This window comes from Brienomyrus brachyistius, unplaced genomic scaffold (genome assembly GCF_023856365.1).
Source record: "Brienomyrus brachyistius isolate T26 unplaced genomic scaffold, BBRACH_0.4 scaffold358, whole genome shotgun sequence".
Classification (NCBI taxonomy): domain Eukaryota; kingdom Metazoa; phylum Chordata; class Actinopteri; order Osteoglossiformes; family Mormyridae; genus Brienomyrus; species Brienomyrus brachyistius.
This window is the reverse complement of record NW_026042633.1, coordinates 101,154-127,094: the sequence shown is the minus strand read 5'-3', so window position 1 is coordinate 127,094 and position 25,941 is coordinate 101,154. Positions and strand designations below refer to the sequence as shown.

At 44.2% G+C, this 25,941-nt stretch overlaps 1 protein-coding gene and 1 long non-coding RNA gene across 2 annotated transcripts in view; one reads left to right on the top strand and one right to left on the bottom strand.

The window, feature by feature from the left end:
* Positions 1 to 211: 211 nt before the first annotated feature.
* On the top strand, positions 212 to 2,199 carry LOC125728833 (uncharacterized). Its single transcript, XR_007389411.1, has 2 exons — positions 212 to 411; positions 2,014 to 2,199. It is a non-coding gene; the product is annotated as an uncharacterized LOC125728833 (long non-coding RNA).
* Positions 2,200 to 7,592: 5,393 nt separating this feature from the next.
* Positions 7,593 to 25,941, bottom strand: part of LOC125728831 (uncharacterized) — a 109,739-nt gene continuing 91,390 nt past the window's right edge. The window contains exons 3-8 of the mRNA XM_049005514.1: positions 10,092 to 10,256; positions 9,396 to 9,484; positions 9,211 to 9,291; positions 9,024 to 9,075; positions 8,531 to 8,786; positions 7,593 to 7,833 (exon numbers count right to left, since the gene is read on the bottom strand). Coding sequence (XP_048861471.1) covers positions 7,771 to 7,833; positions 8,531 to 8,786; positions 9,024 to 9,075; positions 9,211 to 9,291; positions 9,396 to 9,484; positions 10,092 to 10,256 — 706 coding nt within the window. The 3' untranslated portion in view covers positions 7,593 to 7,770. The remainder of the gene's footprint in view (positions 7,834 to 8,530; positions 8,787 to 9,023; positions 9,076 to 9,210; positions 9,292 to 9,395; positions 9,485 to 10,091; positions 10,257 to 25,941) is intronic.

Sequence of the window (25,941 nt, the reverse complement as noted above, 5' to 3'; positions counted from 1 at the left end):
TACTTTTTAAATGTCCCATGTTGTTGAAGTAAGATTAACCGTTTGCTGGGTTCATTACCATGGCGATGTTATAACGTACCGAAGCAGCGTCCTGATTTCGCCAGCGTTACTGTATAGGTTGTGAAACAGTTTTAGCAATTTGGCCGCTTCTATCGGAGTAGCCTCGATGCCACGAGCAGCCAATGAAGGCTCCATCCCTTTCCATAGGCATTCTTGGTGAATAGCATTTAGCAAATGTCTGGAGTACGTTGAAAATACACAGTGTCTAGTTTGGCTTTGAGAGTATCACAGACGGCTAGTTAATTATGTTAACCAGAATGAAAATTCCGAAAGCTGTTTCCTGGACCAACGACCAGCACTGGGGAGCCTGGGACCTGTGGGACGAGGTGATCGACTGGGGAGAGAGGAAAGGTTTGGAGGAGTGCTCACCAGCGACACCCCCCACTGTCCAGGCTGGGGAGGTTATGGGGGGACTGGGAGGTGTGACGGACTGGTGTAAGGGAGGGGAGGGTGTGAGAGTGATAGGCAATGCTGGCATTGTTTCTGAGACTCTTCAGAGAGGAAACTGGCGGTGTAGAGATAGATGTGGGTCTGGTATAGATAGAAGATGTAGAAGTGGTGGAAAATTAATATTAAAGTTGAGCTTGTAGAGCTCTTGACACAGAGAAGAGCCAAAATACAAGGAAGATGAAGCTGTGGTTCTTCTGCTGCTGTTTGGGGAACATTAAATGTTTGAAACAGTATCAAAGATAATGAATTAAGTGTGCTAAATTTTGAGATGTATAGTGGAATGTTTATTAACAATTGTTAATGTGGCGCCCCTGAACCCCCTCGGTTGGCCGCCCCTGCCGGTTGTGTGGGGTCGGGGATGAGGACTAATCGGGGCCAGTCGGGGATCTGGCCCCGGTGCCGGGGGGGGCCCACTCCTGCACGCCCTTATTGCTCCCCTGGGCCGGACATCACATTTCATACAACACTAGAGCTTTGAGGGGCAGTGAGGAGGTTTTACTTGCACATTAGACACCACATGACACTAGGGCTGAGGAGGTGGGTATAGGCAGGTGGGGTTCTGCCGTCTGCCAGCGGTGGGGTGCCCGTGCCTCGACTGTTCACCTGCTTTTTGCACTTTAGTTATATACACAGTCCATGCTACATTAGGGCCTTGGGGTGCAGGGAGGGGGATGGGGGACTCTGCCATCTGCCAGTGGTGGGGCCCTCATACTCGATCTGCACCCACTAATTTTAATGCATTGTAGACATAAACACACAACTCTCTCACACTTGTACATGCACACTTCACATTAACATGGGACGGGGAATCAGTGGGGGCTGAGGGGTCCCCCCTAACTCTCTGTCTCTGGCCCTGCGCGTGTGGGGTGGCCCAGCAGGTAGAAGATGGCCCTGGCCGGTGTGGGCCGTCTCCTCTTGTGGGCTGCGGGCTGGGTGGTCCTTGGCTCTGCTGCGCCGTGGTGGGGCCCTGGCAGGCGGTCCGGGGTATCTAGGGATGCTCTGAGCCCTTCTAGGCGAATTGTAGGGTTCGGTCTGGGCTGGGCGGGGGGTCTGCCGCTCCCCAGTTGACGCAGGTCCGCTCCTGGGTGGTGGGGGGGGGGTGCACTTTGTTTGTATGGGTCTCCCTTAGATCATCCTGCAGTGTCGGGGAGGGGGGGGACGTGCCGGGTCGCTACAGTGGGCGGTGATCCGTCCTGCCGGGGAGCGGACTGGGGGGACCGTCCGCCAGGGGAGTGTTCCCGGTTGATGGGGCCCTTTGGCCCTGGACCCGCTTCCCTCGGTGGAGGGCTTGCGGGAGGGACTGGGGGGCTCGCTGTCTGTCCCCCCTCTGCGGACCTCCTTTTACAGGGGTTGGGCCCCCCTTAGTCCCTCGTAGGCTCCCTCTCGGGTTGGGCGGGTGGTTGTCTTGTGGACATATGGCCATGGGCCGTGTGTTTCTTATGGTTGTTTGTACTCTGTATTCCCCTACACTTTATTTTCTCCATCCCACCTTTACATCTCCAGCCCGCTGTTCCTGGGAAAAGCCACCTGCCAATCATCCTTGGAGCAGCAGTCATTCTCAGGATCTCCTACATCACAGATCACCTAATAAACACAGGACCTGTCGACGACTGGAGAAAAGGAGAAACGCTGAAGCACACTGGGCATTTTGGAAGCATTTCATCATAATAAATTACCTTTGCCTTTACAGTTTCTGTGTACAGTTTCATTATAGTAAATTGCACTTAGTTGTGATTACTCAGTTACAAAGACAATGGGTCACTCTATAATGGGTGATGGTATGCTTTTAGCTGTGCTTCCACAGGTTGTATCTGCCTTAGTAAATGACTAAATGTCTTTTTCACAAGTGATTTTGATTATGTTTGTAGAATTAAATTAAAGGTAAACCTGTACATTGGTTAAAATAACATCTGACTGCTACAATAATACATCATACAGCGTCTTTTGTACTAATGTGCTACCTTGAGACATTCAGGTTGTATAATGAACAATTTTAATAAGAATTGTGTTAAGTAATTAACTTTCAAAATCTATCAATACCATGCAAAAGTGTAAAGTCAAATTTATGAGATACTTATTACAATAAACGGAAGTAGTCTGTACCCATTTAAAGAGGCTTTACATCATACAGCTTCTTATACTGGTCTGGTTGGTGGGTATAAAGGATCAATTAGAAATCTTCCTCCTCCAAATGTATCATATCATTTCATGAGTTTTGGTAGAGTGGGGGTAGCAGGATAATAATAGGATTTACTGGTTATTTTTGATACGATAAAATCGCAAGACGCAGAAAAATAAAAATTTGTGTATGGTCAGAATTATCAGTGTTAGGAGATTTTGTCCCTACTACCATCTGGGAAAAGAACATTCTGGTGCTTATCTGTGAAGAAGCAATTTCAGGAGATATAAATCCTTGCAAAAAGTAGTCTCCCACTCTATAAATAGGGTGCAATTTGTTTTTTCACGCAGTGGAAATGGAAATGTTTTTTTAATGTTGATGACGACTGTAACTGGTCAAAAGGTGGCGCCAAAGATCCCCAGTAATGCATCGCCCATTAATGTACAGATATCCCCCTGCCTCACCATGCATGACTCCTCCAATGGTGCTGATGTTTAACAGTACATTCATCCTAACTATACAATTTGATATCTGGTATCGTCCTGTCAGTTTTAACCCATTTCTAAGTCCCGTATGGTTTAGGTAGCTTTTTTTCCAAAATGATGACCATGAAATTCAGCACATATAACAAATATTGAACTATAGGCATTAATTGAAATGCTCTCTCTCACAGACACACACATATTAGATGTCTATGTCTTTGAAATTGTTTAATACGAATTAATCTGTTTTATAATGTTCACACAAAAAAAGCTTTTGTGTTCACATTTTACAACGCCAAATCAGAAAAAGTTGGGATGGTATGTAAAATGAAAATCAAACTGAAAACAGCACTTTGTTAAATTATCTTTGACCTGTATTACATTGAAAACAATACAACAGCACATTATTTAATGTGTTCCTCGTGAATTTCATTGTTCTTTTTCAAACACGTATTCCAATTTTGGTTCTTAGAACACATTTCAAAAAAAGTTGGGACAGTAAAGCATTTAGTACTTTGTAATGTCGCCATTCCTTTTCACAACACTTAAAAGACATTTAGGGACTGAAGACACCAAGTGATGTAGTGTTTCAGGTGTAATTTTGTCCCATTCTTCCTGCAAACAAGTCTTAAAGCGGACAACAGTACGGGGTCTTCGTTGTCACATATTGCGCTTCAAAATGAACCACACATTCTCTATTGGAGACAGGTCGGGACTGCAGGCAGTCAAGTACCCATACCCTCTTCCTCCACAGCCAGGACTTTGTAATGTGTGCAGAATGTGGTTTCGCATTGTTTGTTGAAAAATGCATGGGCGTCCCTGGAAAAAATGTCTTCTTGAAGGTAACATATTGTGCTCCAAAATCTCTATGTACGTTTCAGCATTAATGGTGCCATCACAGAACTGCAAGTTACCTTTGCCAAGGGCACTGACACAACCCCATACCATGACAGACCCTGGCTTTTGGACTTATTGCTGGTAACAGTATGGGTGATCCTTTTCTTCTTTGGTCTGGAGCACACGGCATCCATTTCTCACAAAAAATACCTGAAATACTGATTCATCTGACCACAGTACACGTTTCCACTGTGTGATGGTCCAACTCAGATGCGTTCTGAGCCCAGAGAAGCCGACGGCGCTTCTGGACACTGTTAAGATGGGGCTTGCTTTTGGCACAGTACAGTTTTAACTGGCATTTGTGGATGTAACTACGTATTGTGGTACTTGACAAAGGTTTGCCAAAGTAGTCATATGTGGTCATATCGCTTATAGAAGAATGACGTTTCTTGATGCAGTGGGATGCTGAGGGATCGGAGATCACGGTAGTTCAACTTAGGCTTGCTTCCTTGTCCTTTACGCACTGAAATTGCTTCAGATTCCTTCAATCTTTTAATTATGGTATGCACTGATGAAGGTGAAATATCCAAATCTCTTCCTGTCGTTCTTTGAGGAACATTGTTTTTAAACATTTCAATAATTTTCTCACGTATTTGTGCTGTTTTTGTACCAAATCATAATTACAATCACCTGTTGACATCACTTGTTTCAAATCACATCATTATTTAACCAATTTACCTCACTACTGGCCCTAAATCGCTCCTGTCCCAACTTTTTTGGAAATGTGTTGCAAGAACCAAAATTGGAATACGTGTTTATTTTGAGAAAAACAATGAAATTCATGAGGAACACATTAAACAATGTGATGGGGGTAACACAATAAATTCAAGATTTTTATTTGTCGTACAAATGTAGTGGTACACTGGCAGCGAAATGAAATTGTCGTTACTCCAGTCGGTGTAATAAACACACTAGTAAAAGGACATCAAAATTAAACAACGTGAATTAACAAAAGAAGTACTGAAACTACAGAAAGATAATAAGAAAATATAACAATAAAAGGTATATAAAAAGTAAAGATGAAAATGTATAAAAAATATGTAGAAATGTTTAAAGTACAGATTGTAGTTATAGCATATTTTAGCTTTTAATCTGTGATGTTAATGATCCTACTGGCCGGGGGTAGAAGCTTCTCCTCGGCCTCTCAGTCCCGGCCATAAGGCCCCGGGGACTTATGCAGGGCGGCAGTTCTGTCCTGGTGATTCTCTGGGCGCATCGTATCACCCTCAGCGGGACTCGGCGGCCCTCAGAGCTGGAGCTGCCGTACCGAGCAGTTATGCTCCCGGAGAGCACAGATCCCACATTGCCGCTGTAGAAGGTTTTTTGTGGCACAGACGAGAGTCTGTATTTCCACAGCTGCCTCACATGATACACTCACTGTCAGGCTTTCAGCACTAAAGTTACAGATTACTGGGTGGCCGAGAGGTCTGTGAAACAGTGACGGCTGTTTTGGTTTGCGTACGTGTTGCTTATTCTGTGTTTTGGTTAGGGAGTTAGGATTAGTCTGTGTCATTTTCTTTTCGTTTAGAGTTAGCTTAGTTTGGGACGTATTCGTTAGTGGTGTTTTGTTTATTGTTTTGCCGGTGTCACTCCCGAAGTCTGTTGCCCTATTGTGTGTGAAGGTCTTTGTGAATAAACATAAAAAAATACAAAAAAAGATCCCTTTGTGTCCCGTGTTCCCTTTTCCCATACCCTGGTTGTCTCGTTTTCCCCTCTCCTTTCCCTTTACCTTTCTGGCGGTCCTCAACCCTAGACTGAGGATCGTAACAGAAATTGGGGGCTCGTCCGTTCCTTTCTTTTTTCTGGTGTTTGCCTGGCGGTTTATTTTGTGTGGGGGGGTGTCTGGTTGTGTGGTGGAAATGGCTCGGTTCGATCTCGTTGCTTTCACCCTCTACCCCACACTCGAACAGTTTGATAAGTGCCGTAAGGACGATCTGCTAGGAATAGCAGACTTCTTTAATGTTTCGGTCCCCGCTGAAGCCTCTAAGCGGGTTATAAAGCAAGCGTTGCAGGACGAGCTGATTCGGCAGGGTATCCTACCCGAGTTAGGCGGCTCGCCGAGTGTTGCACCCACTTCCGTACCGTTGACAGCTACGGCGGAAGCCAGCAGCGTTGATCTGGGAACAGGGATCCGCATGGATCTCGGCGATCCACGCTCAGCGAGGGAGGATCTGCTGCTGACAATTCGACTTAGGGAGCTGGAACTGGAGATTAAAAGGCAGGAGTACCAGGCTCAGTTACTCCGTGTCCGGGAAGTGGAGGTTGAAGCTGACAAGGAGGTGGCACTGCGCAGAATGGGTATGGGTGAACAAAAACCTGTTCCCCTTCCGCGTCGAGTACAATCACCACGTACAACCCCTCAAGCCGACCTGCCCGCCCGTGACCAGGCTGATGCCCCAGACGCTCCTCGGTCTAGCCTTCGTTCTCCCTCAGGTTCACCAGTCTCCCAGGAAATTGGAGGTAGAAATTCTGACTTTGATGTTAGTCGCCATATCGCTCTTGTTCCTGTGTTTCGGGAGAATGAGGTGGATGCTTACTTCGCTATGTTTGAGAAGATTGCTACGACCTTGAACTGGCCTAGACATTTGTGGTCATTGCTTCTGCAATGCAAGTTAGTGGGGAAAGCTCAGGAAGTTTGCTCGGCTCTGGCGTTAGCCCAGAGTCTTGATTATGACATTGTTAAGGCTACCGTATTAAGGGCGTATGAATTAGTACCTGAGGCTTACCGGCAGAATTTCCGGAAGCTGGTTAAAACCGCCAGCCAAACCCATGTTGAGTTTGCCCGTGAGAAAGCTTTGTTGTTTGACAAGTGGTGTGCTGCGTGTGGTGTTACCAACTTTGAGCAACTCAAGGAACTATTGCTGTTAGAGGAATTTAAAAATTGTGTTCATGATCGGGTAGTAGTATACTTGAATGAACAAAAGGTAACATGTTTAGCTTTAGCTGCTACTCTGGCTGATGAATTTATTCTGACCCATAAGACTGTGTTTACCCCAACCCCTTTGCCTCGCAAACTCGGTTCCCGTCCTGTGATATCCTCTCCTTCGTCCGCTTCTTATTCACCACCTGTAGAGAAAAGAGAGTGTTTCTATTGCCATGAGGTGGGTCACATAATTTCTGTTTGTCCCGCTCTTAAACGTAAAGAGACCCGTGCAGCGACCAGAAAGGTGCAGATCGCAGCTCGTGTTAATGTATTACCGACATGTGAAACTGTTGAACCTACATTCCAGCCATTTGTGTTTCCTGGTTCTGTGTCGCTCGGTGAAGACGGGGTACGTCACCCGGTAACTATCCTACGGGATACGGGAGCGGCCCAGTCTTTCGTAATTGAAGGAATTTTACCTTTAGATGGTACCACTTACTGTGGCACCGACGTACTGGTGCAAGGTATCGATCTGTGTGTGGCTGCGGTTCCGTTGCATACTGTATATTTATGTACTCCTGATTTCTCCGGACTTGTGCGTGTTGCGGTCCAGTCCCAGCTACCTGTTCCAGGGGTCACGTTCATTCTGGGGAATGACATTGCGGGGAAAAGGATCGTTCCCCTTCCTGAAGTTGCCCCAGAGCCGGAGATCTGCGCCGATGACGTTGCGGCGGAACTGCCCCAGGTGTTCCTGGCTTGTGTGCTGACACGGGCCCAGCAGCGCAAGTTCGCCGACGTTCAGCTGGCTGAGACATTTATGTCCGACCCAACACCTTCGACTTGTGACTCGGACTCCCTGGTCTCCGTGGAACCTGCTGTGTCCCCTGAGGTCCCTTCCACTACGGACGCTTTGACCAAGGCACAGGCGGAGGATTTGTCATTGGAAGCGTGTCGTACCTCCGCTGTGAACAAGAAAGAATTAAAGAACCACCCCACAGCCTATTTCTACCGCAACCAGGTATTAATGAGGAAATGGACCCCTCCGGACTCGCCTTTTGAGTGGGCTAATGTATTTCAGGTGGTAGTCCCTGGGTTATATCGGGATTATGTGTTGTCTCTCGCTCATGACCACCCGTGTTCGGGGCATCTTGGAATTAGAAAAACCTTAAATCGACTCTTAGCATATTTTTTTTGGCCAGGTGTTAATACGGACGTGAAGAGATATTGTAAAACCTGTCGTGTGTGTCAGCTGGTAGGTAAACCGAACCAAGCTATTGTACCGGTTCCATTACATCCGGTACCGGCTATTGGCGAACCTTTTGAGCGTGTGTTGATCGATTGCGTAGGTCCATTGCCAAAAACTCGTTCGGGTAACATGTATTTGTTCACCCTCATGTGTGCCGCCACTCGTTTCCCGGAAGCTATTCCTGTCCGTAGTCTCCGGACTCCCGTCATAGTAAAGCAGTTAATTAAGTTCTTCACTACTTTTGGGCTGCCTAAGTGTGTGCAATCCGACCAAGGCACGAACTTCATGTCGAAGTTATTCGCACAAGTTGTTCGCGAGCTAGGAATACGTCATACCGTCTCCAGCGCCTATCACCCTGAGAGCCAAGGGGCGCTGGAGCGTTTCCATCAAACCTTCAAAAATATGCTTCGTACCTTTTGTTTAGATGCAGGGAGAGAGTGGGATGAGGGAGTGCCCCTTCTACTTTTTGCAATACGCGATGCTGTCCAAGAATCGACCGGGTTTAGTCCTGCTGGACTTGTCTTTGGCCACACTGTTCGAGGTCCCCTGAAGGCGTTACAGGAGCAGTGGTTATCCCCCGATGCGTCCTCCTCTACGCAGGATGTGTCCAAGTTTGTGAAATCCCTTCGGGACCGGATGTCGACAGCTAGGGAATTGGCTCGACAGTCTCTGGGAATAGCACAGAAGAAAATGAAAGGGCAATTTGATAAGTCTGCAAAACCCCGGTGTTTCCAACCTGGTGATCGTGTCTTAGTCCTTCTCCCGTTGCCCGGTTCCTCCCTTAGCGCCCGATTCTCAGGTCCATATGTTGTACTAGAAAGGCTTAGCCCCACCAACTATGTTGTAGAGACCCCAAACCGTAGGAGGAAGACTCGCGTGTGCCACATAAATATGTTGAAACCGTACCTTGATCGCTCGGTCCCCGTCCCCTCGCCTACTTCTGTTCCGGTCCCCGCTCCTGTGGGCGTCGTGTCTCTCAGTAAGTACTCGCCAGAGACTGATGACTTGCACCTCGGTAGGAATTGTCTCCCCTGTGCTCGCCTTCCTAACTCAGAGGCTCTGCAAAACCTTACGTCCCGGCTCAGCCACTTACCTGGGTCAGCCCAAACTGACATTTTGTCCCTAGTAGATCGCTTCCGACCCCTGTTCGCTGATACCCCTTCGCGTACCCCTGCTGGAGAACATGATATCGACGTTGGTGATCACGCTCCCGTTAAGCAGCATCCCTACCGGGTCAACCCCCGGAAGAGAGCTGTGTTATCTCGAGAGACCGCTTACCTGGTAGAGACGGGTCTTGCTGTTCCCAGCAATAGTCCTTGGTGTTCCCCGTGCCTGCTTGTTCCCAAACCGGATGGGACGTTCCGGTTCTGCACGGATTATCGGAAGGTTAATGCCGTGACTCGTCCAGATGCTTACCCCCTGCCTCGTATGGAAGACTGTGTTGACCGTATCGGTTCTGCAAAATACGTGACTAAGTTGGACCTATTAAAGGGCTATTGGCAAGTTCCACTGACCCCCCGTGCTTCAGAGATTTCCGCGTTCGCTACCCCTGACACCTTCCTCCAATATACAGTCATGCCCTTCGGATTACGGAATGCCCCAGCCACCTTCCAGCGGCTGATGCATAAAGTATTATGTGGTGTCCAAAATTGTGAGGCTTACCTAGATGATGTGGTGATTTATTCCGACTCGTGGGAACAGCATGTGAGTTCCCTTGAACAGGTGTTTGTTCGGTTACAAAAGGCTTCGCTGGTGCTCAACCTCGAAAAATGTGAATTCGGACAGGGCAGGGTCAGCTATTTGGGGAAATTAGTGGGTCGAGGCGAGGTTAAGCCCCTGGACATAAAAGTCCAGGCTATCCGTTTATTCCCCGTTCCGAAGACGCCGCGAGAGCTGAAGCGGTTCCTCGGGATGGCAGGGTATTACCGTTGTTTCTGCCGAAATTTCTCAGAGGTTGTCATGCCCCTTACTCACTTGCTTCGTAAGGGGGTGCCATTTGTGTGGTCCCCAGACTGCCAGAGTGCTTTCGATTCGGTGAAAATGTTGCTCAGTAGTTCCCCCGTCCTAGCTGCCCCCGACTTTGCCAAACCGTTCAAGTTAGAAGTAGATGCCAGGGGATTGGGTGCTGGTGCCGTCCTCCTGCAGGAAGACAGTCACGGGTTGAACCATCCTATATGCTACTTCTCCAAGAAATTTCTAAAACACCAGTTAGCGTATAGCACAATCGAGAAAGAAGCCCTAGCCCTCCTTTTAGCTTTACACCATTTTGAAGTATATGTAGGGGACAGTGCTCGTCCGGTAGTGGTGTATACAGACCACAATCCTTTGGTTTTCCTCGCTCGGATGTGTAACACTAACCAGCGGTTAATGCGTTGGGCTCTCATTATCCAGGCGTTTAATTTAGAGATCGTACATAAAAAAGGGGTCACTAATCTCGTGGCTGACGCCCTCTCCCGAGCCTGATTCCGGTTCTTCCTGTCTATTAGTTACTTGTTATTTATTTTGTATGCCCGCAGTTATGGAGGATTGCGAACACCTGGCAGGTTCGCTCTTGTGTGGGGGGGTGTTACGTGCCGTAAGGTTTGGGGGGGGGATTGTCCTGATTGTTGTTCGGCTGCCTTCGTCTCCGCCTCCCGGACCTGGCCACGCCCCGAGCCTCGACGCTACTTCCGCGTTTGTGAGTTGAAAAGGCCGGCGCGGGAGAGTAGCGGGAGCTCTGCTCATAGTTGGTTTTTGCTGTATTGGTTTGCTTGTGTTCTTGTGATTGATCGTGTATGACAGTTTTTGGTTTTCCGGTTTTCGTCTCTTGCCTTATCCCTCTGTACCTTTGCCTTTGGTTTTGACTGCTTTCTGGTTTATGATCTATTGCCTTCCTCCTGACTCCTCTCTTGCTTCGCCCCTCGGATACTGTGTTTCGGCTTTGGTGTTCTGTATGTCCGTTTCTGTTAAGTGCGTAGGGAGTGACGGCTGTTTTGGTTTGCGTACGTGTTGCTTATTCTGTGTTTTGGTTAGGGAGTTAGGATTAGTCTGTGTCATTTTCTTTTCGTTTAGAGTTAGCTTAGTTTGGGACGTATTCGTTAGTGGTGTTTTGTTTATTGTTTTGCCGGTGTCACTCCCGAAGTCTGTTGCCCTATTGTGTGTGAAGGTCTTTGTGAATAAACATAAAAAAATACAAAAAAAGATCCCTTTGTGTCCCGTGTTCCCTTTTCCCATACCCTGGTTGTCTCGTTTTCCCCTCTCCTTTCCCTTTACCTTTCTGGCGGTCCTCAACCCTAGACTGAGGATCGTAACAGTGGTACTTGACAAAGGTTTGCCAAAGTAGTCATATCGCTTATAGAAGAATGACGTTTCTTGATGCAGTGGGATGCTGAGGGATCGGAGATCACGGTAGTTCAACTTAGGCTTGCTTCCTTGTCCTTTACGCACTGAAATTGCTTCAGATTCCTTCAATCTTTTAATTATGGTATGCACTGATGAAGGTGAAATATCCAAATCTCTTCCTGTCGTTCTTTGAGGAACATTGTTTTTAAACATTTCAATAATTTTCTCACGTATTTGTGCTGTTTTTGTACCAAATCATAATTACAATCACCTGTTGACATCACTTGTTTCAAATCACATCATTATTTAACCAATTTACCTCACTACTGGCCCTAAATCGCTCCTGTCCCAACTTTTTTGGAAATGTGTTGCAAGAACCAAAATTGGAATACGTGTTTATTTTGAGAAAAACAATGAAATTCATGAGGAACACATTAAACAATGTGATGGGGGTAACACAATAAATTCAAGATTTTTATTTGTCGTACAAATGTAGTGGTACACTGGCAGCGAAATGAAATTGTCGTTACTCCAGTCGGTGTAATAAACACACTAGTAAAAGGACATCAAAATTAAACAACGTGAATTAACAAAAGAAGTACTGAAACTACAGAAAGATAATAAGAAAATATAACAATAAAAGGTATATAAAAAGTAAAGATGAAAATGTATAAAAAATATGTAGAAATGTTTAAAGTACAGATTGTAGTTATAGCATATTTTAGCTTTTAATCTGTGATGTTAATGATCCTACTGGCCGGGGGTAGAAGCTTCTCCTCGGCCTCTCAGTCCCGGCCATAAGGCCCCGGGGACTTATGCAGGGCGGCAGTTCTGTCCTGGTGATTCTCTGGGCGCATCGTATCACCCTCAGCGGGACTCGGCGGCCCTCAGAGCTGGAGCTGCCGTACCGAGCAGTTATGCTCCCGGAGAGCACAGATCCCACATTGCCGCTGTAGAAGGTTTTTTGTGGCACAGACGAGAGTCTGTATTTCCACAGCTGCCTCACATGATACACTCACTGTCAGGCTTTCAGCACTAAAGTTACAGATTACTGGGTGGCCGAGAGGTCTGTGAAATTTGGAGGGTCAGTAGCTTGCCTGGGAAGCCTTAGCATTCAGCGAAAACTGAACAGAGAGCCCTGTAGCAGGGTTGTCTAATTTGTTTAGCTGGCTGGCATAAGATTTTCAGTTTGAAACAAGTATGCACACAGATTTACATGTACGTAACAGTTTTATTACCTTGTAAATAGTTTGCAGGGTTTTCAAAGTACCCCAGTGCATTTGATATAGCGAATTTTAGGTTTATAATGAAATAATATAGATTTGCCCTAAGATTTAATAAGATTTCTTGCGTGAGCGTGAGAGTCTGAAGGTGTGAGTGTCACACCAGATGGGTGAGAGCTGGCAACCCTGGCTCTGTTCAGTAGCCTCAGAAATTCTTTCGAACTTTCCAAACACAGCTGATGGAAATCAATGGACGCAAAGGTTCTCAGTGACCATTTTAGCTTGTTTTTAGACTAAAGGCCTATGATGGATCTTTGGAATGTTGCGGAGATACGAATGCTGAGGACAGCATACTTTGTGCTGTGAGTGTTATGTTAACCATGTAAACAAAGAGGAAGTACACAGTCCAACCAGATACTATATTGAAATGCTAACAAGTTTTTAAATATTTTTATTCAAGTGACTTTAAGTCTGGATAATGTTTTTAATGGTTGGAAACGTGTGTATTACTGTATAATTAAATAATTAAACTTCTGAAATGGCCGCTCAGTGCAGGAGGAGGCTGCAAACCTGAAGAGGCACACAACCGTATGGGTGGGGCAGGGGATCAATGGTGTGAGGTAGAGGACCAGGGCAGTGGGATTGCAGTGGCACAAGGGCAACCGTGTGGTCATCATGGGCTCCTCCAATGGCAGCTTCAGGTAAGTCGCTCTGATAAACCCCGTTAGACTCCAGTGAAGTGAGTGAGGCTGCAGCGCTACACTGGAGGGGACACATGTGGGCTCAGGGGCCCATGTGACTGTAGCAGAGGAAGGGATCTCTAGCTGATGTGGAGGTACAGGCCCAGTGGCAGTAAGGGGTGGGCAGTCAGCTGCAGAGGCTGCGGGGCCAGCGGCCCCACTGTACACATGGACCGCAGGGAATCTCAGCATGTTGTGCCCAAAGTCCAGCACACATGCCGTGCTCCGGGGGAAATTCAGGCCCAGGATGGAGGGATCGAGCATGTCAGCCATCCACATAGTTACTATTCACAACTAAACCCCCCATGTCAAAAGGGAACAACCCCGTCCCTCTTAAAGGGGCCAGGTCACCAGTCATTGTTCTCACCTGCACCAATGTCAGTTCTAGACAGTGTCTGGTCTCACCAGGGTTGCAGTGGAACCTGTATGGACTAGGGCAGTACATGCGACTCACATCACTATGGTGGGTATGTGACAGAAGTTGCCTCTGTGAGTCCAATCCGTAGTCACCACCTCTGCAGCAGGTGGCAGCAGGGCCACCTCCCCGGTGTCAACAAGGAAGTTCCGGAAATTAACCTTGTTGGCCCACATCTTCCCGGCTATGCGTGCCCTTGGCGGAACCCTGGGTGGCGGTGAACTTGGGACACTGTCTGAGGATTGAGGGGTGGGGGGGGGGTGCTGCTGCCTGTCAGCCTACAGGCAGTCTGCCTCCAGGAAGTAAACCTGAGGGCCTGGGTCCTCCAAGCCCTTTGGCGTTTACAGCTTGGTTGATTTCTCCCGCCTCGTTCCCCGCCACCTTGCTGCCCACAATTTCTCTCTCCAAAGCCAGTTCCAGGGCCTCGTCTAGGGACGCAGAGGGGTTGGCTGTGTCTGAATGTGAGCTATCTGGGGTTAAGTGTCTAGATAAACTGATCCCTGGCCAGTTCACTCTGTACTGATAGAGCCATGTGAGCACAGACACGCCTACACAACCCCTTGATATCATTAAGCAGGATGCAGAGAGACTCATTTGACTCAGTCCCTGCACCTATTGTTTAACTGAGAGGGCAGAAGTCCTCACACTGCCCACAGCGATTCTGCAGGGCACTGACCAGTGTCTCATCCAGGGGCTCAAGCAACCAGCAGTGTACACCTCAGAAAAACATGTGTGACAACCCTGAGGACCTGCTTGCATACCACAATGGTATCCCATCTCCCCTTGCTCTTTGAAGGGGTACCACCCATCCAGTATAGTTATCACTGGGCTATCACAATGTCATCACAATACTAAAGACTGAAACAAAGCCGTGAGGTCAGACCCTCTGTATACAGCACACAGTCTCACCCTCACATCCTGTATGACCACATTTCTGCTGTTCACATGGCATTTCTCCAGCTTCCATTGCCCTGCAATGGACTGACGTGCTGTTGAAGGTCTACCTCACTTTACACTTTGCCCATGTCTTGTGTGTATACCCTGTCCGCTCCTAACGTGTATTTAGTTTGTGTAAATCTATCACTGCATCTGCATTTCGCAGTTCAGCTTCTGACAACATTGTGTTTCCCATCTGTGTATTTGGGTTCGGTGCTTGTTGGGTGCCTGTCGTGGTCCTTCAATTTACAATTGTACGCGGGGCATGCTGGGATATGCGCCCCGCCGGTGTTACACTAGTATAAAAAAAGGAATCTGGTCGAGTTTGTTCATTGACCAAATTTAGTTTTTGCGAACCAAATTGTTTGTAGGCCAAAGCATTTGTGAACTGCAAGCACTACTGTACTAATGATAAATTTGTATGAAAAAATGGAGACAATTTCTGAGATACCAGAGCGATCCGTGTACTGTAATATTTATCTCATCAATAACACAGTAAAAATACACATTAGCGCCAATTCATCTTCTTTATTCATCATGAATATTTTAATTCATTAATGCAGGAGTCTGTGATAAATCGCTATCAGCATTTGGTTTATAATGGCCAATTAATGATAACTAAAAAGAAACAGAGAGACTGAAGACAGAACTTTCAACCATGATATGAGTGCTGTTGCTGCATAATTTGTCCACCAGGGGTCACAGCGCAACCCCCATCTCGGCAAGATGGATGACTTGAAATATGTTTCTATATCAAGTTGAATTATTTTTATTTCTATAGCACATTTAAAAACAATCTATGTTGTGCCAAAGTGCTGTAGGTCAAAATAATATAAATATATAGTAAAAGTAGAGACATTGGCCAATGTTACACAATGTTACACAAAAAATAATCAGAATCAGACTGTGGTTTATTGCCAAGTAGGTTGACCCTACAAGGAATTCTTTTTGGTATAATGGTGCTCCATGGAAAAACAAGACTAAGCAACAACCAAGTTCAAAAAACAGTGCAAAAGTTATACAATAATCTAGTAATAAATATAAAATCACTATAAATGTTAAATACATGATGTGCAAAGCAGAATAGTCTGATTAAATAGATAAATAAAATGTGTTCCTGTGTGTGCAGGGTCAGTACAGAGATGCATCTAATAAGAAGCGGTGTAAGGCTGAATTAGCTCCGAGACGGACTGGGGACCTATGCCATGTATCGCCTTAGAAAGAAATAAGAAATCTTTAAACTGTATTCTCAGAAATTCTCAAAACTTAACAGGTAGCCAATGCAATGCAGCCAACACAGGGGAAATTTGGTGTCTATTTTTTGTTGAGAGCCTGGTAGCACCGTTTTGAACAAGGTGTAGTCAGAATAAAGATGCTTCTGGTAAACCTGGGTACAGAGAACGGCAGTAACCCAATCAGGATAAAAGCAGGAGTAACTCTCCAGGTCTTTGGCTGAAAGGTGTGGTTTAAGCCAGGCTATTGAACTCAGCTGACAGAAACACCCCTTCACAACAGCATTTATTTGTTTATCAAACTCAGTGATGAATCAAAGATGACACCAAGATTTTTAGTATGTGACTGGAAGTTTTCTGAATGAGGCCCTAATTGTTCTCTGAGATCATGAACAGTGACCAAAACTCATTACCTCTGTCTTGTTTTCATTAATCTGGACGAAAGTCATTGCTGTCCTGTTCTTAATATCCTCCAGACAGTTAGAAAGGGCCACCAGAGAGCAGCAGTCACCAGGTTTTAATGGCAGATAGAGCTGCGTATCACCAGCATAGCAATGATATTTTACATAATAACGTTCACAAATAGAGCCCAAAGGAAGCATGTATAGAGGGAATATGAGAGGGCCTGTATCACAGGACTGGATATGTTTACAAATAAGGCCATAGTACTGAAGGGGTGTGGCCATCCCACACAGTGACAAGCCCATTCATTCACCTCATCTAGGCCTTTTTTTTCCAACAATATCTTTATTAAAATTTAAAAAAATACAGAAATTACAGAAGTTTGAGTGCTTCCACATCGAAAGGAGCATCCAAGGCAACTAAATTATTGTATAACAATCAATCAACCTTCCTTGCAAATCAGACATTTAAAAGATGATAGAAAAATATTTAGGTGGAAGTACAAAATATGACCTGTAAATAATAACTTAATCAAATAAAAGAAAAACACAAAGCCCAAAAAAACCCCCAAAAAACATAAAAAATAAATAAATAAATAAATAAATAAATAAATAAATAAAAAACCCCAACAACAAATAAGTTTCTCTATTTTCCAAGGGTTGCTCAACTCCACCTCAATTGTACTGTTCTGTATTGTTCAAAATTACAAACTCAAATTTATTTAGTTTAGGAAGCTGCAGAGGGCCGACATCAATTACATCTCATCTGCCTCATTCACAATACTACTAAGATCCACATTTTCCATATATTGCATAAAGGGACCCCAAATGTTTTGAAAAAGTGACAGTTTTCCCTTGACAATGTAAGTAATTTTCTCCATAGGTAAAGTTGTGGACAGTTCCTTTATCCAGTTAATGAGTTTTGGTTTACTGGTCTTCCTCCATGAGAGTGCTATGACTCTTTTTGCTAACAGTAGACATAAGTCCATGGCGGTAATTATCTTTCTAGACATAAGATGTCCATCAGGATATAAACCTAAAATAAATAGTTTAGGGTCAAGATCTAATTGTATACCCAATATAGTATCCAGAGCTTGTTTGATCTCTTTCCAAAACAATTGTACTTTATTGCATTCCCAGATACAGTGGAAGAATGTCCCTTTCTCCTCTCCACACCTGAAACACAAGTCTGGGCTATCACCATTATACTTATTAAGCTTTTCTGGAGTCACATATGTCCTCATTAGCCAATTATATTGCAGTACTTTAAGACGGGTACTGGTAGTTTGTGTTTGTGCTTCAGCACATGCCTCCTCCCAGTCTTCGGAGGATAAGTCCTCCTGTAAGTCTTCCCTCCAGGCATTAAGTTTCCCTAAAGAAGATTCAGGGGAACCCTCTACTAATATATTATATAGTTTGGAGATTATTCCCTTTCCAAAGCAATCTTTTTTCATTTCTGTTTCCAATGTGGATAACGGAGGGATTGACAAGCATTGATTTTGAGATAATCCAATAAAGTTTCTCATTTGTAGATATTTAAATCGATGTTTGCATGGAATATCATACTTGGCAATCAACTCCTCAAATGACATCAAAGTCTCATCCTCTGATCCCATGAGGTCCCCTATTGTCTTTAAACCTTTGTCAGCCCACTTCCTAAAACCAGGGTCTGCTCTGCCTGGAGGGAAAAAATGATTACCCCATATTGGGCTGAAGCGTGCGAGAGAGGTGGATTCACCCAGATATTTCTTAACCTGATACCAGATTATAATCATATTTCTGACTATAGGATTTTTTGTCTTTTTTTTCAACATTTTGACTTTTGCTGAATATAGGTATTGGGGAAGGGGAAGAGGTACCGAGCAGTTTTCAATATTCATCCAAGGCGGGAGGGATTTATCTGTAAAATAATACATCATAGTCCTCAATTGAGCTGCCCAATAGTACCAAAGTGGATTGGGACATTTGAGGCCTCCTCTTTCATACGGTAAGTACAAGAGTGATAAACGCAGCCTCGGTCGTCTATTATTCCACAAAAAACGTACAAAAATTGTTTTCAGGTGTGAGAATAAATTAGCAGGAGGTGACAATGGAATGTTCTGGAACAAGTACAGAAGTTTGGGCATTATGTTTAGTTTAAGAACATTAATTCTTGCTATAAGTGACAAGGGCAAGGGTTTCCATCTATCTACAGATGAGATGATGGAATTTATCATAGGGGTGTAGTTAGCTCCAACAATGTCTCTCAAACATGGCACTATCCTAATCCCGAGATAGGTAAAACAGTCTACCATTTTGAATTGGAAAGAATTTCCGGCACTTCTTCTCTCTTCTGAGTTAAGTATCATTAATGAAGATTTTTCTTTGTTCACTTTATATCCTGATATCCGTCCAAATGTGTGTAATAAATCCAACAAGGCTGGGATAGAATCTTTCAGTTTTTCCAAAAAAAGGATGACATCATCTGCAAATAAAGCAATTCTATGTTCCTGTTGATTTACTGATAAACCAGTTATGTTTTTATGAGACCGCACCGCAATGGCAAACGGTTCAATTGCTAAAATAAACAATAAGGGGGACAAAGGGCACCCTTGCCTACATCCCCGTTTAATTTCAAATGGTTTAGATATAATTCCATTTGTCAGTATTTCAGCATATGGTTCATTATATAGAAGTCTAATCCACCGACAGAAATTATCCCCACAGCCAAATCTTTTTAATATTTCAAATAAGTAGGGCCACTCAACTCTATCAAAGGCCTTTTTGGCATCCAGTGATAGTAAAGCATTGTCTGTTTTTCCTTCCTGATTATGAAGAATATCCAACACTCGTCTCACATTATGAAATCCCTGTCTACCTGCAATAAACCCATTCTGGTCACAGGGAATTAGATCAGGTAAGAATCTCTCCAGTCTTCGAGCCAAAATTTTACAAAGTATCTTTAAATCCACATTAAGAAGACTTATTGGTCTTAGGTTTCCACATTTATTGCACGGTTTACCTGGTTTGGGTAGTAAAGTTATCAGAGCTCCTCTTAATGAAGCCGGAAGGATTCCCTTCTCAAATGAATCCGCGAACATGTCAAAAAGAGGGGACAGCAATTTAGTTTTAAATTTCCTATAAATTTCTGTCGGCAGCCCATCTGGGCCTGGGGTTTTACCTGTTTTCAAATGATCTATTGCTATAGATATTTCCTCCTTTGTTATAGGTGTATTAAGGTCTGCACTTATTAGTTCTGAAATGCTAGGTATCTGAAGGGTATCTAAGAAGAGATTTTGCTCTTGTCCCATATGTGTTATGTCTGAGCTGTATAGTTTTTCATAAAAAAAAAACTTAAAAGTTTCATTAATTCCTAGAGGGTCAACAATGATCTGTCCATCACTGTTTACAACTGAAGTAATGTTTTTCTCATTTTGTAATTGTCGGAGGCGCCAGGCTAATAATTTCCCGGGCTTTTCCCCTTGGTCATAGAATGATTGTTTAAGACGCAAAAGATGTGAGGCTGCTTTAGAAGCAGAAAGTTCGTTATACTGTGTTCTTAGTAATAAAAGCTTTTGATGGACTCTTGGACAAAAGGTTTGAAAGTATTCTCCCTCAAGCAGCTCAATCTCCGCCTCCAACTTTTTTGTTTTCTTATAAGTTTGGTTTGCTCTATAACTTGTAAAACTAATAATCTGACCTCTTAAGTAGGCCTTAAATGCTTCCCACCTTGTGCAGGGTGACGTTTAATCCGTATTAGTTTCAAAATAAATATTTATTTGCATAGTCTATTTTTGTTTAAATCTCCATCTAGGGGGATCTCTTTTTAGTCTTAAATCTTCATATATTAATGAGTTTGGCGAATGGTCAGATATTAAAATGCTATCGTAGTGACAATCCTTTATTTTGTACCTCATATTGCCAGAAACTAAAAAAAAAAAAAAAAAAAAAGTGTATTTGAGTAGCAGGAGAATTTTAAGACCTTGGGGTTCATATCCCTCCAAATATCCCTCAGATCAAGTTCTTTCATAAAATGTTGAATAGTTTGTCTACTTTTAGGATGCGAGAAATCAATACCTGAGCTCCTATCCAATTCTGGATTCAATGTACAATTAAAATCCCCTCCTATAATAAAGCTACCAGACAGAGATGATGCTGTCAAAAAAAGATTATGAAAAAACTTTGGGTCGTCAATGTTTGGAGCATAGATATTTATCAGGATTATTTTTTCCGTAATAAGTGTGCCCTGTAAAATAATATATCTCCCCGCCTTGTCTTTAATAACCCTTGTCACATGGAATGGTATAGATTTGTGGATCAAAATCATAACACCTCTTGCCTGAGAGGTGAAGGGTGCAGAATATATACTGCCCTGCCACCTCCTCCTAATCTTCGCCTCTTGACTAGACAACAGGTGTGTTTCCTGAAGTAGCATGATATCAGAGTGCATAGATTTCACCCTAGTCATTACTTGTTTTACCTTCTCCAGTTTTTGTAGTCCTCTGCAGTTCCAAGAAGAAATTTTAATTCTTATTCCACCAGACATAACACACAGCACTAAATGAGCTTCCCAACACATTTGAAATATTAAAGGATAGAGAAACAAATAACATCTGAATGTCAAAAACTACACCCACAACAATAAGTATTGAACATACCCCTTTAACTTGAACTTTGGTACCCATTTCCCTCCCCCTATATATACTGGTACTTGTCTAACAGCTAAAGGTTGTTCCACCCAAAAGTGAGGATCAACCGACTATGCCTAAACACCTTTCCCCCCTACCCCACCCCGCTACATAAACAGAAAAACTCGTTATTGGATACATTAAGAAAATTAGGCTACTAATAGTAGCTGTAAGCCTCTGGACCGATAAACAAATATAACAAATTGGCCTTTCTCTTTCACTCTTCTTTTAAAACTTAAAGCTCAGTAATTATTCCTTCATGCCAACACACAGCATGTCAATGATTACATTCTCAACCCAGTCCACTTTCTGACCTCAGAGCCTTCACAAAATTCTCCGCTTCACCTGGCTGGTTAAAGATGCGAGACTTTCCGTTGTATGTCACTATCAGTCGCGCGGGAGGAATCATGCCGTACCGGATCCCCATGGAGCGAAGCTGTTGTCTCACGGCGTTAAACTCTTTCTGTTTTCTGTGTACACCGGTCGCCAGGTCCTCATAAAATCTCACCGGACGGTTCTTGAAAAGAATCTGTCCCTTTGCCCTGGCAGCTCTTATCACGGTCATTTTATCCTTGTAATTTAGGAACTTCATGATCATTGTCCTCGGTGCAGCGGTGTTTGACGTATTCTTCTGGCCGATCCGATGAGCTCTCTCCAGCGTCAGAGCGGTATGTAGCGGTGCCAAGTTCAGAGCCTCCGGCAGCCAGTTTTCCAAGAAGACGCACGCGTCCTCTCCTTCCGCGCCCTCGGGCAGGTTAACAAGTCTCAAGTTAGAACGTCGCGATCTGGCCTCCAGATCCAGCACTTTGTCTTCGAGATCTTTGTTGTTATTTTCAAGAGTCCGTGCCTTTGCTTCCAAGGTGGTGATACTATCTTCTGCTGCAGATATCCGGGCCTCCGCCTCACCGACCCGCTTAGCACACTCATTAACATCCTTCCTCACAGTCTCTATTGCTGACAAAATACCGTCCAGTTTGGAGGAAAAATCCGATTTCAAGTTTGCAATAGCCGCCAGTACTGCGTCTAAGCTTTCGACCGTCTTTCCCCTCTCATTTGGCTTGTCAATTTTCTCCTCCATCACCTGACAGGTGTTGGTATTATTCTCGCTATCTTCACCACTAACATTAGCTTCACAGCTAGCCTCGGAGCTCGACTTAGAAGTGAAGTTAGACAATTTCGACTGAGTCGGTCTACTAATGTTTTTACCAAGTTTCTTTTGCGAGAGAGGCATCACTACTGGTCTTGTTCAACGTCCAATAAACGAGTATTATTCAGGATTTTACAGAAACATAGCGGAGCAGAAGTGGGCACGTCTTCTCAGCAAGCCGCCATTACCGGAAACCCTCATCTAGGCCTTTTACTAGGGATTTAAGGTCCTGGTTTTCCTCTCAGACCCTAGAACACACTGCCAGGCTCAGATTCCCGATCCCACATCCTGCTGAAGCCCTTCCCAAGATCAGACACTAGTTTTGTTTTCCTTGTTCTTATAGTAAAATGATGGTCTTTGACTTTTATACATCATCACTGTTCTGTTAATTACACATGACCTAATCTAAGTATTACACAAACCAAGCATAATTACTTAGAGATGTCATGAGATGGAAAATCCTTATTCAGTTAATTATTTTCCCTACAGGTGCTGACAGTGTGTCTACAGTGAAATGGGCCTGTGTACAGAGAGGATGATCTGTAACAATCCCATGTTCCTATGGTGACAGATATAAAACTCATGTGAAATACTGGTGCAGAGGGTATAATGTGAGGTCATGTACTCCCATAGTACACACTGACTCTCCACTGGAGGGTAAAGTGTGAGTCAGAGATGATCCTGACCAGCGAGTCTTCACTGTGACCATCAACAATCTGACAGCTGTAGGAATTATTAGCTCAGGTATATTTTAATATCTCCACCAAAATGTTTTGAAATTAATTAACTTTTAATTAATTATTATTTGATGCTGATTAGTAACCAATTGTTATGCCGAATGGTCGGCTCCTCCAAACACAAATGCGAATCCCAGTGAGTCTGTTAATGTGAGACTTAAATGGGATTCATTAATAACCCGTATCGCTTAATAACCTGGGTTAGTAGGCTCGTCCAGCGAGCTGGGTCACCAGGTAATGTAAACGATCGGTAGCGAAGCTCCCCTCACGGCCAATGAGAGAGAGTCTCGCGATATTTCAGGCGAGTTTGAGGTTTCAGAGCGTAGTAGCCAGATCGCAGAGGCAGGGACTATTGTGAGCACTCAATGACGGAGGCTGAAGTTGTGTAAAAAGACATACATTTATTCCTACAACTAACATAAGACAGACATTATACCTAACAAACAATAAACATGAAATAACGGAAAAGACACAAACGATGTAATCATGAAAATGCAGTGACCAGATTTAAAATGATTAACCTAAAAATGGAAAAACTGTTCTGCAAAGCAAGCAGTTTGTAGGAATATAAACCTAAAGGAATATAGCAGGTGAATAGGACAGTTTAGGTTGTTAGAAAGGAAAGGAATTGGTTTACTTGGATGCAGGAAAGAGGGAGGTCTTTGCAGTTGGTTGCAGTGGCTGATGAGCTGATGGGTGATGGCTCTCAGGGAGGCGCGGTGTTTGCAGCGGTTGTTGGAGTGGAGTCCCGTACTGGTGCAGAGGGTATAATGTGAGGTCATGTACTCCCATAGTACACACTGACTCTCCACAGGAGGGTAAAGTGTGAGTCAGAGATGATCCTGACCAGCGAGTCTTCACTGTGACCATCAACAATCTGACAGCTGAGGATTCCGATCGGTACTGGTGTGGTGTGAAGATCAGTGGAGCCTCTCTGATCAGGTTAATCTGTCAGTCACTGATGGTAAGATGTCTGTACTGCAGACTGTAGCCAATGAGATGCACAGTATGTAACATGTCACTGAGTCAAAAAGGAAGGACCTTAACACAAACACTGATGGAAAAATGTTTTAATATTTTAAAAATCTGCATTTTAATTTAATTCAATATGATAAACGAGACTTGGAAGAAGTAACAGTGTCAGTTAAATCGGGCGACTTCATGAGGTTAAATATGATAAGCAATATGTTAAAAAATGTCAGGGGTTGGCCAAACATTTACATACAGTATGTATGTTGTAATGGGCTGATATTCATAAACATTTCATTGCTGTGCAAATCGTTGAGTGTTTTACCTGTGTGTTGAAGTCCTCCAGGGCTGTCAGTGGACAAACAGGAGGTGACGGGTGTGGATGGAGACAGTGTCAGTGTTACTATGGAAACAACAAAAGACAAAGGATGTGGTGTAAGATTGGGGGCTCCTGTGCATCAGAGAGATCAGTGAGTTTGCATGGGAGGCCTGTTCTGATCAGGGATGACACAGAAAATAAAACCTTCATTGTGACAATGAGTGGGCTGGAGAGGAAGGACACTGGCTGGTATTGGTGGCTGGTTGTGGAATCCTGCAGATTCCAGTTCATATTACTGTTAAACATAAGTAATTGATTTAAATCTGCCTGTGAATTATTTATGCTTGAATATAAATAGATACATACTAATCAACCCAGCAGTTTCACTCACGAAGGGGTTTGTGCTTCTTTGTGGGGATAATCCCCTATTTATCAGCTGTTGTGAAACAGAGTTATTTATTGGGATTATTGTTTCAATGATAGTGGCACGGTGGTCCAGTAGGCGGCGCTGTTGCTTCACGCCTCCATGTTTAGGGGTTTGAATCTGGCTTCTGCTCTGTCTGTGTGGAGTCTGCATGTTCTCCACATGCTGTGTGGGTTTCCTCCAACAATCCAAAAACGCACAGTCAGGCTAATTGGTGTCTTTAATATTGAATGTGTGTCTTCTAGTTTATGATCAGTCTGTAATATGACAAAAATCACAGCATTTTCCACAGACATACAGCCAGTCACTTATTTTGTATACAAATCCAGACAAATCCATGTAGCTTGCAACATAATTCAGGCATTTTTTCATCTTTGTGAGGATGAATTGTTACTAATGGTGTGCAGACTGACTAACATGTCTGTAGGTGGTTTTTCATTGCAGCGTAGACCAGTGTTACAGTTGTACTCTGTAATATCTGTTCCAGTGCTGCATCCATCCATTGTCTGAAACTGCTTGTCTAACTCAGGGTCCCTATGGGCGCAAGGCAGGGAACGTCCCATGACAGGGTGCCAACCCATTGCAGAACACGCTCACACTCCATTCCCTCGCACAAGCACACCTACCGGCAATTTGACAACTCCAATTAGCCTCAGCATGTTTTTGGACTGTGGGGGGAAATCAGAGTCCCTGGAGGAAACCCCACAATGACACAGGGGGAGCATGCAAACTCCATACACACGGAATTCCAGCGAAGACTTGAGTACACGTGCCAGAGGAGTGAGGCGACAGTGCAAACCACTGCACCACCATGCCACCCTGATACAATAGATACATTAAAATATGTTAATAAAATCATTTATCTCACCTGTTCACTATCAGTGCCCTGGGATGTGAACACTAATTCATTGTTCTCCATCTAATCATTTTCTCTGTAGAATATCTTTCATAATTTATATTTCAGTTTCAAGAGTGACCTTTTCTTAGTCTTACTTACTTCAGTCAGAATAGATTCACTGTTTTGTTCTTCAGGTTTAAATGTGATATGTGTGACTGACAGACACACTGGTGTATTATATGTCTCACAGGTGGGAGCAGGTTCTGGATGCTGTACTGAAAGCTGGGACTGGTGTGTTTTACCTGATTTGCACCATCATCACCATTCAGCTGCACTGGACCTCCTGTAGAAAGCGGGAACCAATCAGAGAGAAGCAGAGGGTCTCCCTGGATCAGAGGAAGCTGGCAGAGGAGATGACCTTCGTGGAGCAGAATGAGTCAGACGAGCTGTAAAAT